Raw genomic sequence first — 13,216 nt, forward strand, 5'->3', positions numbered from 1 at the left:
AGATCCTTTTATGTGGAAAATTAAGGTTGAAAATAGATGCTTTTTAGGAAAAGAAAGCAGTCTCTGACAATTGATCTGACTATCTTTTAGCTGTGAGCACGTTTTAGAGGGCTGGTGATAAAGATGCCTCTTTGAATTGGCTTTTTCTATAATGGGAATGCACAAAAATGCTTCTCATAATACAAATACAGTTTGGAAAACAGCTTCCTGTCTCCTGGGATACCAGTTGAGCACAGATGGTTTGAGGTAAAAATTTAGCCAGACACTTATTGTAAACAAAAAACAGATTTACAGGAATGCATATACACAACCCTAGCTACAGAGACAGTGTTTTTCTTTTTGTGTATATGCCTGGGAACACAGGGTACAGTAATTGGCGACCTGATAAATATTTGTGCAGGACCTCCTCAGCTGGAGAAAACAGAGAGGCATGCTTTCAACACTAATGCCTTTAGGCTGCACACCAAAAATAATTCAGGGATGGAGCCCACTTTCATGCTTGATGTCAACATTTCAGGGGGCCTGGGGAGATGATGATGATGCGTCAACAGAAACATTAAAATGTAATGTTGTGCTGTTTTGTAATAACTCGCTAAGGGTTTAAACTAGAATTTAACAAAATAAACTATATAAGTATAACAGAAATGTTTACTAAAAACAAGCAAAGTTAGATTTATAAAGGGGAGTCAGGTATTGGAAAATGATTGCTTCCCAATATAGTTTTACTCCAGACACAGAGCCAGATAACGTTCAGTCAAAAACGCTCACACTTTAATGTCGTGTTTCGTCAGGAGTATGTAATCTTATTTGTGAAATCCATCTCCTCCCAAATGATGAATTCAAACACTGAACGGATTCATTTTAGAGTAATTGGAAACAACCTGAGCAGCAGGGCTCTGAGGATTGCCCCAAGAAACTAAACAGTGAGGCGTGTTGCAGTGTGAGCCATCTGTTGTAGTCTGGGAGAAGCAGTGTGGAGACCCAACATGGAAAGATAATTACAACTACTACATGTGGACATTTATTCTGATAAGGGTGCAACAAATTATGTTTTTTATCATCAATTGTTTTCCTGGATCAACAAAATGCTCATGGCAAGTTCTGTAAACGCAATGCATCACGATTTAATGATGACCTGCTTAAAATGCTGGTTTTGTCCCACCAGATACAAAACTCAAAAATCTACAGGTAAGAGTAAGCGTAAGAAAAGAATTTAAAAAAAATACATTTAGAAAGTCTGTGACTTTATGTTTGGCATTTTTGTATAAAAACATTCAAATCTAAATTGTTTGTCATTGATTTCCAATTGATAATCAATGAACTGCCTAATCATTTGATCTCTAAGCCTGACATAGCTTTATGTGATGATTCAAAGACTGGAGAATAAATTTGCGGCAGACTTGCGATAGTACATATTTATGCATCATAAAAGCAGCTCTTTGGTTAAAATTCTAAACTGATATGGACATAAGACTAATGTAAAGTTTGATTTTACATCCTCCAGTATACCCTGAAATATGATTTCATGTTTCTGTTGAGATAAATGATAAATATGATAGTTTCTTGATTTGAGGATGTATTTATATTTATGTATATGTGTTAATTTATGGATGGGTGTCGAATGTTCAGGATGTCTTCGGCCCATCATTCTTGTTAGAGGCCTGCATGAAGCTGATGATTTGGAGAAGCAGAGAAGTGTTCTGCTTATCCTCTGCTCTGCTGGAATGTCATGCTTTGCATCCTCTGGATACGGTTGGGGGTGGGGGAGCAGCGGGGTAGTTGTTCTGCACTTCTTCAAAACTTATTCTCCTCCATGCCTAGTCCATTCTCTACTGGGAATAGATTTAAACTGCAACCAAGGCAACAATATGTACCAGCAGCAATAAAAAGTCTCCGCTGCTAAAGCAATGAGGCATTTTAATAGGATGAGCTGAGACTGTTGTGAAGGCAACCAGGCTTCCTCTCCCTCGCTGTCTGCCTCTTACTCTCTTTCTGAGAGTTGCAGTTGTTTGAAGTTTGGACTCAACAGGGATTTGGATGATTTAAGGTGAAAATGACGGGCTGGATGTGTAGAGTGGAGGCTTGGGGGAGACGGGGGAGTTGGGTTCTTAAAGTCTGATCATTATCTGCGCCTCCTGTTGTGAAGTAGGCACCACAACACCCAGGCAGCGGCCTTGAAACACCCCACTTGGGAGAATCCTACTAAACACTCTGTCAGAGCTCATTTCTTTGTCTCAGCGTGGATGTACAGTGAATCTCTTTCACTCATGGGCCCAGTGTGTGTCATTAATGGAGACACATCCTCCACCACATTTGAGTGTGCTGCACAAGGCTTCAATCCAACACCTGTTCTATCATCGAACCTCAGCCTTCCACCAAGTACACCGTGTCTTCAATACCTCAGTAAGAGCCAAGCAAATCCTCTTAAGTGAGCTGCTTGTTGCAAGTTTCCTCATCCTGGAGCTCCAGTTTGATCCTCTCCAGACACCCACGATACAGACCAAACATCTAGTAGGTCCATAAAAGAAAGCCAGGAAGTAATATTTCACTCAGTCCAGGACATGAATTTTCTACTCTGATAAATGGTAGTGATAAACATAATAATGAAGTTATTAAAAGTTTTTAGGCTCTCATTCTCTACAGTCAGTTTCTTTCTCCAATGAAAAAAAATACAGAGTGCTTTTCTGAATGCAAAGTTATGATGAGGGCCCCATGTGACGGAAATGGATGAGAAAAGCACTCTAAGAAGAAGAGATAACAGTGAGAAATATACTCATTAGTCAATTACTCTCTCTCTACTCCCCGACCAATAAGAGCCACTCTCACAATGTGCTCTTAACCCAAGTCATGACCTAACACAGGAAATCCATTTTAAATGCCATTTTCATCCAAAATCATCTGGGAACCCAAAAATGTTCAGAGCCATTGGGAAGGAAATAGTTAATAAGCACTTTGGCTTTCATGGGTATAATTAGCATACAGAGCCATATCAGTCGCACTGATAGGAATAATATCATCTCAGAGGTAGAGTGTCATACCGGAAAGCAATTCAATGCTCAGTGTCATGATTAAAGTAGTCTTCAGTTCTCCTTGAAATGGCTTTCACCAACTCGTTCTGTGAAGTTTCATTCAGATAAAGCTTGCCTGGAAAATGGAAGTGCAGAGGAATGTTTGTTGGAGTTGTACCCTGTCTTAGAGTTGATGTCTTTCTTGCTGGTTCTGCTCCATTGCCTGCCTGCCTGCCTGCCCCTTTTTGCTGGCTCATTCTCTCCAAGGTGGCAATTTACAACATGGGCTGCATGGTGATGGCACTGCAGCCATCTGCCTCCCAAAACCAAGGGAATGCCGTCACCAGCTGGTGTCCAGGGCATCACTTCTGTCACCTCTGCTAATAGACCTATACGACATACTGAGGTCAGCTGTCAGCTGTCACCTTTGACCCTTCACGAATGCTGCAGCATGAAATCAGTAACACCTTCCAGGTAAACTACTACTGCTCCCGCTGACAGGGTACGCTGCACTGTCAGTTCATTATTGGGGCTTCCATTCCATTACAAAGAAAAACAAATAACGACAGAATCATTATTTATTTAAGGCCATTAACAACCTTAGTAGAACAAAGGCCGCCAATGTGCCAGTAAGTACTTTTAAGCTCTGTTCAATTATTAACGGCAGACACTCAACTAAACTTGAAAAAATATGGAACACAAAATATATCAAACACTTAATGAAAAAGGGCTTTAGGTATGAAATAGTTAAACAGCAAACGTTGCAATAAAGCTGGGTCGTATTACTTGAGGGTACAGGCCAACTGGCAGCATTTGTTTGCTCATTCATTGTTGGCATCTGTCATTTCACTTTTCCTTGTTTTCAACCTGTTTTTGTTTTTTTTACTTTTTGATAGTTTGTATTGATTTACATATTTTGTTGAAGTTGTTCTCAGCTATTGATATATTGATCTAGTTACATAATCAATATAACAAGTGAATTTTCTACTTGCAAATCATCTTTCAGCAAAGTCATGCAACAAATATGAAACAAATTCCTATTTAAAAAAAATAAATCTGTTTAACATCATTTAAGAGTTTAAGTCTTACTATTCATCAAGGCCTCTGTGTTTGACAACATCAGTTTTCATCTTTTCCAAAACTAAGAGCATATCCATCTGGTATTGGAGTCCCTGCTATGCTGTGATTAGTTCTTTTACTAGAGGAAGTCTGGTGTGGAAGAGAGGGAGAAATGTGAGGGGCTGCCTCTCTGGCTATTGTTTGGACACAGTTTCTCTCACACTGCATTGACCACAGACAGGGCGTGGCTGAGGGAGCTCAGGCGGGGAATATGGTGGGGGGTGTTAGAGTGGTGGTGTATACAGGGGGAAGCTTACAGCGCAAGGCATACTTGCTCTGCATGTGGACAGCGAACAGGAAGGCGGGTGGTCCCTGGAGAGTGTTATGGAGAAATAGAAAGAGAGTGAATGGGATTTTACCCCTGGAGTTTGGCGCTGCGTTCCCAGCCCTGCTCATGTGCACGATGAAGTAATGAGAGACCTGGGCCTCTGACAAACTCAGGCCAGATGGGGAGAGGATTCTTCTCTACAATTACTCTTCGGCAGAGAGCATTAAAGCTAGAGCAGCTTCTCCTCTACGGAGAAAAGATAATCACTGGTTCTTTTAGAGAACACTTAATCAACATGCATGACTTACATAACGCCGTGCAGTTTGAAGAGAATGTCTTTTAAGGTTTCCCCTGTGTTATCCTTCTCCATCTCTGAATACAGTATCATAGTATTCTCCAATGTCTCACTAGCAGCTAAAACAGAACTGCAAAGTTGAAGGAGCTACTGATTCTCCCAGGTATTTGTGTTTGAAAGATTACTTTTAATTATATTTTTAATGTTGCTTCACAACATTTCGAGATTGAATTTTAGTTTGTTTTTTAAGGCACATTAACACACAATAGTGCACTTTGAAGAAAATGTTGCAAGAGTCTCTTCTACAACATTATAATGCCCATTATTGTTCATGGTTTAATTCTGTTTACACAAATCCAAGTTTTTTCTGTAAATTCAAAACACACTGTCATTGCACTTGGGAAACAAATTCACAGCTATAGTTGCCAGTTTTACACAAAAATGACCCCAAATCTGAAAGTGAACATATTTAAAATGCTCAAAGTTGTATTAGGTCTCTTTATAGCTTCCTGTTGTTGTTGGCAACAAACGTGAGATCATTTTAAACTCAGAATTTTCACAACAAAGTTCACATTGGTAGTTGTAGTTGACATATAATCTTGTACTTTGAGATTTCTATCAATCAACTAAATATTTTAAAACAAAATTGGTCATATTTTGTTCAGTCTGAAGAATTTCATCCATTTCAAAGCCCTGGAAATGTTCCAGGTGAAACTCACCAAACATGTCAAAACTTACTTTTACCTCTGTAACCCTGAACGTTTAAAATAACTTCTTTCACTTTGTAAAGCTACAGTCCTAACCATAACATAAACTATAAAGTGAAAATGTATCAAATCATACACACATCACTGATTTTTCCGGCTACGTTTATCACATTGTTCCTTCTTTTTAAGGCAGCCCAGGGTCAGCCATAGTTCCCATGCTGTATGACTCATTAACAGCTGCCTTATAGAGAGGCTTATGGATTAGTATCGGCAGATTCCCATGAGTCTGCAATGAGCACTTTCTCATCGACCGATTACAAGGCACTGATCTTCTACATATACATAAGGTTAGCCCACATTGATTTTAGAGGACAGCATATTTCCATGCAGCTTCTGTTCCCCAACACAAATTGAGTGCAAGCTTAATGCATGTTTTTTTTCCCTCACAAGTCACTTGGACATTAGGTGTGGCAGCGATGCAGTCGATTGATGCGGAAACATCAGCATCGTTTAGGAATGTTAAACAAGGTCTTGACATCGATGTGATGGATTAAGAAGAAGGGCCAATAATAAAAGGTTCCCATCACCCTGGCAATGAATACATTAATGTCAATAACTTAAATAAAAGTAGGCACATCGTGTCTAACAGTCAGCCAAAGACCTTGACTCTACTGTAATCTAAAATGATAAGACATACAAAACAATCTCTTGTAAACAGGGATTTACTTAGCAAAATTAAACAAAATATAAAAAATAAAAAGATAATTAAGTTAATCCTGTTTCACTGTGTAGCGTCTGGAAGTTTTGGGTGATTTCATCTATTTTTCCTAGAAGTTAGTTCAGTAAGCTGGACTTCAAGAGAGACTCCAAGGCCAACAGGAACAGCAGGCTGAAGTGCTGTGTTTATGAACTTATTGGACATCTGTCAGAGATGCTATTGTAGCTCCACAGGGAGGTGAGCATTAGCAAAAATTCAGACATTTTGGCACAGTGTAATTTATTTACAGGAAGACAGTTCATGCATATTAAAAAACCTGCTTTGATCCTGCATAGGGCAGAGCCAACAAATGGACAAACAAGCAGCCTGGCCTGGAGAGGGATACACACCTAAAGAACATTTAATCTCCCTAAGCCACTGGATGCTGGTGCTGGCTCATCACACCCCAAACTGCCTAACCCCTGAGGTCTCTCAGACAAATCATCTTAAACTTAGAATCTTAAAAACGTGTTTAAGCTAAGCAGGTTTCAGCCTCAACCTTTTTTATGCAAGCGTGGTAAGAGCTTAGCTGTGTTAGTTTCTTAGATTGAAGGAAAAGAGGGAGGTGGAGGACTGTGTGCCTGTGTTTGGTTCATCAGTCACCTGACTGCAGGCCTGGCCTCTGGGAACAGGAAATATGACATCACTGCCCTGGCATTCAAGAATGTGGGAATGTCTGGCTGCCTGTTAACAGGGCTGAGAGACAGAGAGCAAGCTGGATGGACACAACAGATAACTCACTGAGTTATTCCAACCCCAAAGACTAAAGACTATTGGCTGCATTCATACTAACTTTAACCCTGTGTTCCAAAAGGGAGCCCCCTTGCATTTGAATGGGAGCATTCTGCTGACACAGTCGGGCTGCTGATGCAGAGGTAAAACACAGAGGCCTGTAAAAAAGTTCAACCAGATTCATCTTTTGTCATGATGTCATCCAACAAGGTGCTGAGTTGACCAATCAAATACTTGCAAGCACATAGATGACTTTTTAATAGACATAGATTTACTTTCTAATGAACACCATATTTCAATTTTATTCTATCACCTCAAAATCATCACAACAAAAGATAAAATATTTGAGCCTCACTGAAACCTGAAGTATCATGTCCCCAAAAATCAAAACTTTTGAAAAAAACGTTTGTTTCCATTTTGAAAGTCTGCTAAAAGTGGAGACTATCTGCCATTCAATACCTGTACTGTACCTGTTAAGATGCTGCGGTTACCGCATCGGTCTCACAGGTCAAAAAAAAAATCCAATTAAGTCTAGCTTAGTCAACACTTGCTTTTAACAGAGTATGAGAGTACTGTAATGCACTCTGACTTGTTCACATACTTGCTTGCATTCTTTGTGTGTACTTGGTGGATTAAAAAGTAAATGTATAAGGCATAGTTAACTGGCTCATACTCTAATTTGCACTATGCACGCATTTGTTGTTAATGAGAGCATGGGAGAATTAGCAGCAGCAGCAACAACTATCTAATAACTTCCAGCCATTGTTGTCATTTGCTTAATGACCTTATAGCACATCCAGATTAAATGCCCATACTGTTCCCATGTTTACAGGGTTACCTCTGAGTATTTATCTTGTAACACAGAAAGAGATGTCAAAATAGAAGCATCAAAAGACTCTTAGCCACTTGTAATTTATACAGTGTCTAGTTCCTTTTCATAAGACCCTCTCTGCCTGGTAAACTCTTGTGTCAACATACAGTACACCTCCAAGTTTTGTCAAGTGTTTAATGGTATGCATATGATCTCAATAACTGCTGGGCCTCTAAATGTATACAATTAAAAAGACACAGCGAGGTCAAAGGTCTTTGTTTCTCCATTTTCACTGTTTCAGCAAGCCAAACAAAAATATTCTGTTGAAAGTTTGTAATGACTAATCAGTTGCTCAATAAACTGATTGGATGACAAACAGAGGTAATTTCAGATCAGTTCACACATCACGAATACAAGATTTCCACTTCACTTTTGCTCCAGTCAAACAAAATAAAACTTTTCATTAATGAATCCAAGATGTCAGCAATATAAAAGTAGCTTACCAGAATATGTCGTAAGAAGGTATAATTAGGCACAGGCCATCATCTTATACAAGCAAAAGCAAATATAATGAGATAGAAATTGCCATCAAGCGTTGTTAGTCACGCAACAACTAAATGTATTTTCTTTTAAGCTTCTTCATGGGCTCATTACTTATAGCAACAAGAGGGATATTAAAAAGTATACCATGAAGCCAGAACAAATTATTTTGAGCCAATGAAGCCACAGTAAGCAGTCCCATGAAAACCCCAGTTTAGAGCTCATTCCTCATTCATCACATCTCTTTCCCAGCTAAGTGATGGTGCCATGGTGCTGCCAGCCTCCTTCAGAGATGTTGGCATACAATTTCTGGGCGTAAAGCACAGTCTCTCTACGCCAGACTCAGGGAGAAAGTAGAGAAGGAGCCAGAGCGGGAGGGAGTGCAGCCCCAGAGGAGCCCAGCTGCTGCCTGGGAAACCAAACCCTGACCGACTCTGGCCCACGCTCTCTAACCCCAACCCCTCCTGTCTAATAACAACATGCAGTCTGCCTCTTGTTCACTATCCTTTCAATCTGCTGACTTTTCCACTGTCATTCCCATGCTGAGTTTAGGGGAAAATAAGTCAGTGGAGGAACAGTGGAATGATATTAGTCACCCCGCTGCACATTCTCCGAATACTTCCCACTGTTGATTTCAAAACAGGCACACATGTTCATGTTCTCACTCTCATGCACAGAGCAGCAGGGGATTATATGTGAATGGTACTCATTCACACATGGTCACATACATGTAATGTGCTGTGACACTCACCCCGGTAGTGGAGGCTGTCATCGTGGTGGATGTGCGGGTGGTGGTTCTCCAACGCAGGGGGGCTGCTGGCACCCAGCTCGGCCAGTCTGCGGCTGGTGGCAGACAGCTCGGAGCGGAGGTTGGTCACTTCCTGACTGGCGGACTGGATGGCCCCATCAATCCTCTGTGCCAGCTGTTTGTTGTCTTCCATCATTTTAAGGATTTTCCCCTGAGGACCAAATCCACACAGAGCAGCATGGTGTCAAGAGGAGCATTACAGGGCGTGAAGCCAAGACCCTCTCCTCCTCCTCCTCCAACTCTTATCCCGTTCTCCTCCTCCACCTGTGCTTCTTCCCTCACAGTTTACTTCGCACATAAAAAGAATAAAAAGAAAAACAAAATGAGAAAAAAAGCCACTGGTTCCTCTTTTGTTCTGTGCTTAGCAGTACAGAGTTGATGTCTACCTGTTACTGCATGAAGAATAATGTCTGTGTGGCCAAGTACTACACAGTAAGAGAAAGCATGTGTGCACAGGGCTAAGGAGAAGAGAGTGAGTGAGCAGCGCGGGAGAATGAGAGGAAGAGAGAAAGCAAAGAGGCAGAGAGAGAGAGAGAGAGAGAGAGAGAGAGAGAGAGAGAGAGAGAGAGGGAGAAAAGACAGAGGAGGAAAAGAGATGCAGCCCAGCAGGCGGAGGGGAAAGTGAATGCTCCCGCTGAGGAGAATGTGCTGCGAGCAGCTGCTCTCAGAGAGGACCCTGCACACACTGAGATGACATGCAGCCTTTTAAATGGACTGTACCATGTGCTGGAGGACCAGGGGAGAGAGGGGGTGCAGTTGGTCTGAGCAGCTCTCCAGCAACTCTCTCTCTCACTACATAGTGTGGTGTGTATCCCACACCCTGTGGAGTCTGTAATGAGTTAGCAATTGGGTCTGTAATAGGAAAAAAGTACAGATTGTTTCTCCCTACTTCTTCCTCTCCTTATGTCCCCACACTCAGAGCTTGGCAGCAGTATTGAACCCTTTGACAAGCACTTGTCAAGCCCGCTGTATCTTTTCACTTGTGCTCCCACTTTCCCTTCCTCCCTCTCACTCACACACCCACTGTCTTTTTGTCTCTCTGACCCCCTCTTTTTTCAGCCATTATATATTCATCTCTTTGTCCTGGGAAAGCTCACCCCCACATCGGTGGAAGGAGAAGGGGGCTGGCATAAGGCGCCCAAGGGGAAAACATTTCAACTCTCGGAGCAAACTTAGCAAAGGACAGAGCCCTCTAATGGGCTAAACACAAAGAAAAGAGGCCTGGAGAATTACAATCGAGCTGTGGCAAGAACATAGTGGAGCTATGATCAAAAACAGTTGAAAGGATTATATTTCAGTTTATCTGTAGGCCCGTAAACAAACGCCACCACCATCAATTCTTATTATACAGCGGAAAAATTACATCACACACACAATAGGTTAGAGACGGGCGGCTAGATTGTTCATCTTCACTTAAAACAATCCTGAATGTTGCTGAGCCATCGCAACTTAAAATCTGCATTTGACATTTTCATTTTCCAAACACATCCTGTCTGGCAAGAAACTGAGGCAGAGGAGTGATACATCACTCAGATACTGTCATCTGAGGCTCAGATGATAACAGCTCAATGTTCATTGGTATTCACACAATGGCAGAGAGAGACAAACAGAGATGGGACAGCAAACATGTCGTATTAACAATCAAATGAGACACAAAACTTGTATGTTACTCTGGTAGTTCGTTCACTGCACACTGCTTTATGATGAAGTCTTTATAGTGTTGGTTTTATGGATTATGTCTGCGTGACTATTAGCCAGCCAGGGCCAGCATTTGACTCTGCTATTGTACTCTATACAGTCAGTGTAGAGCACATTGTTGAGTACGACAACACTCTATAGACCCTGAGACAAAAGAGACTAAGGATGCTTGAAAAAAAAATCATTGCAGATAATCCTCCAAATCAATGAAGACTACTTTATGGCAACATTGGTTTTACAAGAGTACCTGTTAATGCTTTCCCCATAAAATTTTCAGCATATATACCTCCTGTCAATATCTATGGCAAGAGCGGCAGAAAGAAAAGGGAATTGATTACAGAAAAATGAAAGGCACACAGCGTTATTCAACTACAAAAGTTAAAAATCATATACCTTAAAGACTTTTGAAACAGTGAACCCAAGTAGCACTTCCTCCAGATCATCTGAAATGATTATTCAATTAACATTAGTCTGTCAACAGAATCTTTACAACCATTTTGATAATTGATTGACTATATAAGTCATCAAGTAAAAATGCCAAACACAACTTGCTGTTTATCAGTGTTTTATATTAATGTGAATGCGGGAATTGTTGAATTGTTGGGTTCCTTTGTATAATGTAAAGTTCTGTTGCAAGGACTTAAACATGTTAAGTGCTCTGTAATAACTTGTGTTGTGATTTGGTGCGATATAAATTAAATTAAATTGAGTTGAATTTAATTTAATACCTTTCTCACTATTTAGCAGACAAAGAGAGCAATTCACTTAATAAAAATAGTCATCAAAAAAAACAATTAACTTTCCATTTCCATGCTCCCATTGACAACATTAATCATGTTCATCATATTTTAGCAGGTTAGAACGCCGACATTCGCTAATTACTGTAGAAACAAATACAAAGTGCACCTGAGGCTGATAGGAATTTGGGCACAAACTAAAGTGCTGAACAAGTTAAAATTTAGAAAAGATGATATCAACGTTATTAGGATTTATACTCTGGGCAACATCAATCCCCAAAATTCATAGTAATGGCTTCTGTTGTCGTGGAGAACTTTTCATGAAAAGTCCAAAAGACAAAAAATGTCAACCTGCTGATGGTGTTAGAGGTAAAGTTAAAGAATCGCCAATGTAAGCAGGTGTAATGTCCTGGAGACCATGAATGTCTGCACACAATTTTGTGGCACTATATGCAGTAATATTCAGCCAGACTAAAAAATGATAACTTACAGACCTTGAAACATACAATGTAGGGTCATATATAGAAGAGCGTCTTTTGTTGCATATCTCTGTCTCCTCTACAGCTTTCTACATATGTCCTCTCACTCAGGTCTCTTGTGCGTAAAATCGTTTTGCAGTGTCTGTCATAATGTCTGCTGTTCAACTCACACAAGCAGTCATTCCCAAACAGGACAATTATTACAGTCACTAGAGTAGAACTACAGCAGCTGGCATATTTGATCACATGTTAGCAGATCATTATCATCGTCTAGACAGTCACATCCCTGCCCCCGATTGGGGTGATTTGTAGTTCATCAGCAAAGGACAAATATAACACCGTCTGTGACACAGGGCAAGGATGAGGGCCATCTCCTGTTCCTGTTGGGTTCCGTTATTCCAACATAATGGTTTTCTGAACCAATGTGAGAGCAAAGTCTTCCTTGTATGAAGTCACAACCACAGTCTGCTTTGAGCTATGTGGAGCCAGGCTTTCATGCACTCGACATTGGAATGCGAGGAAATGAATGATTTCAGGGTCAAGGGTCGCGGCGTGTCCCAGATACACATCAATAACCAGATAAATACTTTGAGGACACATAATTGTGCCATGTCCAAAACACACAAAGTCCTCCTCTGTCTCTGCAACTGGACTACAAGCATGTATGGCCATGGCAGAGACCTTGCAGGAGCTTGGCTAACTCCCTTAAATGACCAGTTCTCCAATTAGTGCTTCTTTGGATTTGGCTCCTTTTTCCAAACTTGGCTCAGTGTTTGTGTTGTTAGTTTGCTCAATTGTTTGATGCTATTAATGGGAAGTTTAATTAAGTGTGCCGACGGTGTGCAGTTAAAAAGAGGTATTGATAAACAGTCACCATGACTGTCTGCCTGGGTTAATTGAATATCGACTAATCCTCCACACACTGGAATGCTTTCCATTTTTTCCCAATAACAAAGTGATATAATGCTGTGCCCAACTGTTTATGCAGGTTTTATCAGGGGCTTGAGGAAAATATCCACTCCACTCTACTGGAGGTGCAGGTGTAGAAAGGGAACAAGTATTTTTAAGGAGGTGTGCTAGGAGGGGTGTTTTGTCATCTAAATTATGTGTTTATTACTCTGTGCCTGGGAATATCTTCTCCTGAGTCATGAAGAATATGGCAATCCTTTTTCATGGAATAATTTCCATCTGAGTGATGCTGTGAGAGCAGCAAGATCCATTCAGGATGCAGAGGAACACTTGACCTCAGCAATGTGA

The 13,216-nt window shown here is 40.8% G+C and overlaps 1 protein-coding gene across 7 annotated transcripts in view; it reads right to left on the minus strand.

The window, feature by feature from the left end:
* Positions 1–13,216, minus strand: part of kaznb (kazrin, periplakin interacting protein b) — a 116,599-nt gene that overhangs the window by 58,980 nt on the left and 44,403 nt on the right. For 4 of the 7 annotated variants that reach the window (XM_069690815.1, XM_069690816.1, XM_069690821.1 and 1 more), the window contains one exon: positions 8,989–9,196. In XM_069690815.1, coding sequence (XP_069546916.1) covers positions 8,989–9,196 — 208 coding nt within the window. Of the gene's footprint in view, positions 1–8,988; positions 9,710–9,765; positions 9,785–13,216 lie in introns of those variants that run through there. The other 3 variants (XM_069690818.1, XM_069690820.1, XM_069690819.1) reach the window with 3 other exon arrangements.

This window comes from Brachyistius frenatus, unplaced genomic scaffold (genome assembly GCF_029030835.1).
Source record: "Brachyistius frenatus isolate BFR_SWC_R1_liver_20210118 unplaced genomic scaffold, ASM2903083v1 Contig_10, whole genome shotgun sequence".
In the NCBI taxonomy this organism is placed as follows: Eukaryota; Metazoa; Chordata; class Actinopteri; family Embiotocidae; genus Brachyistius; species Brachyistius frenatus.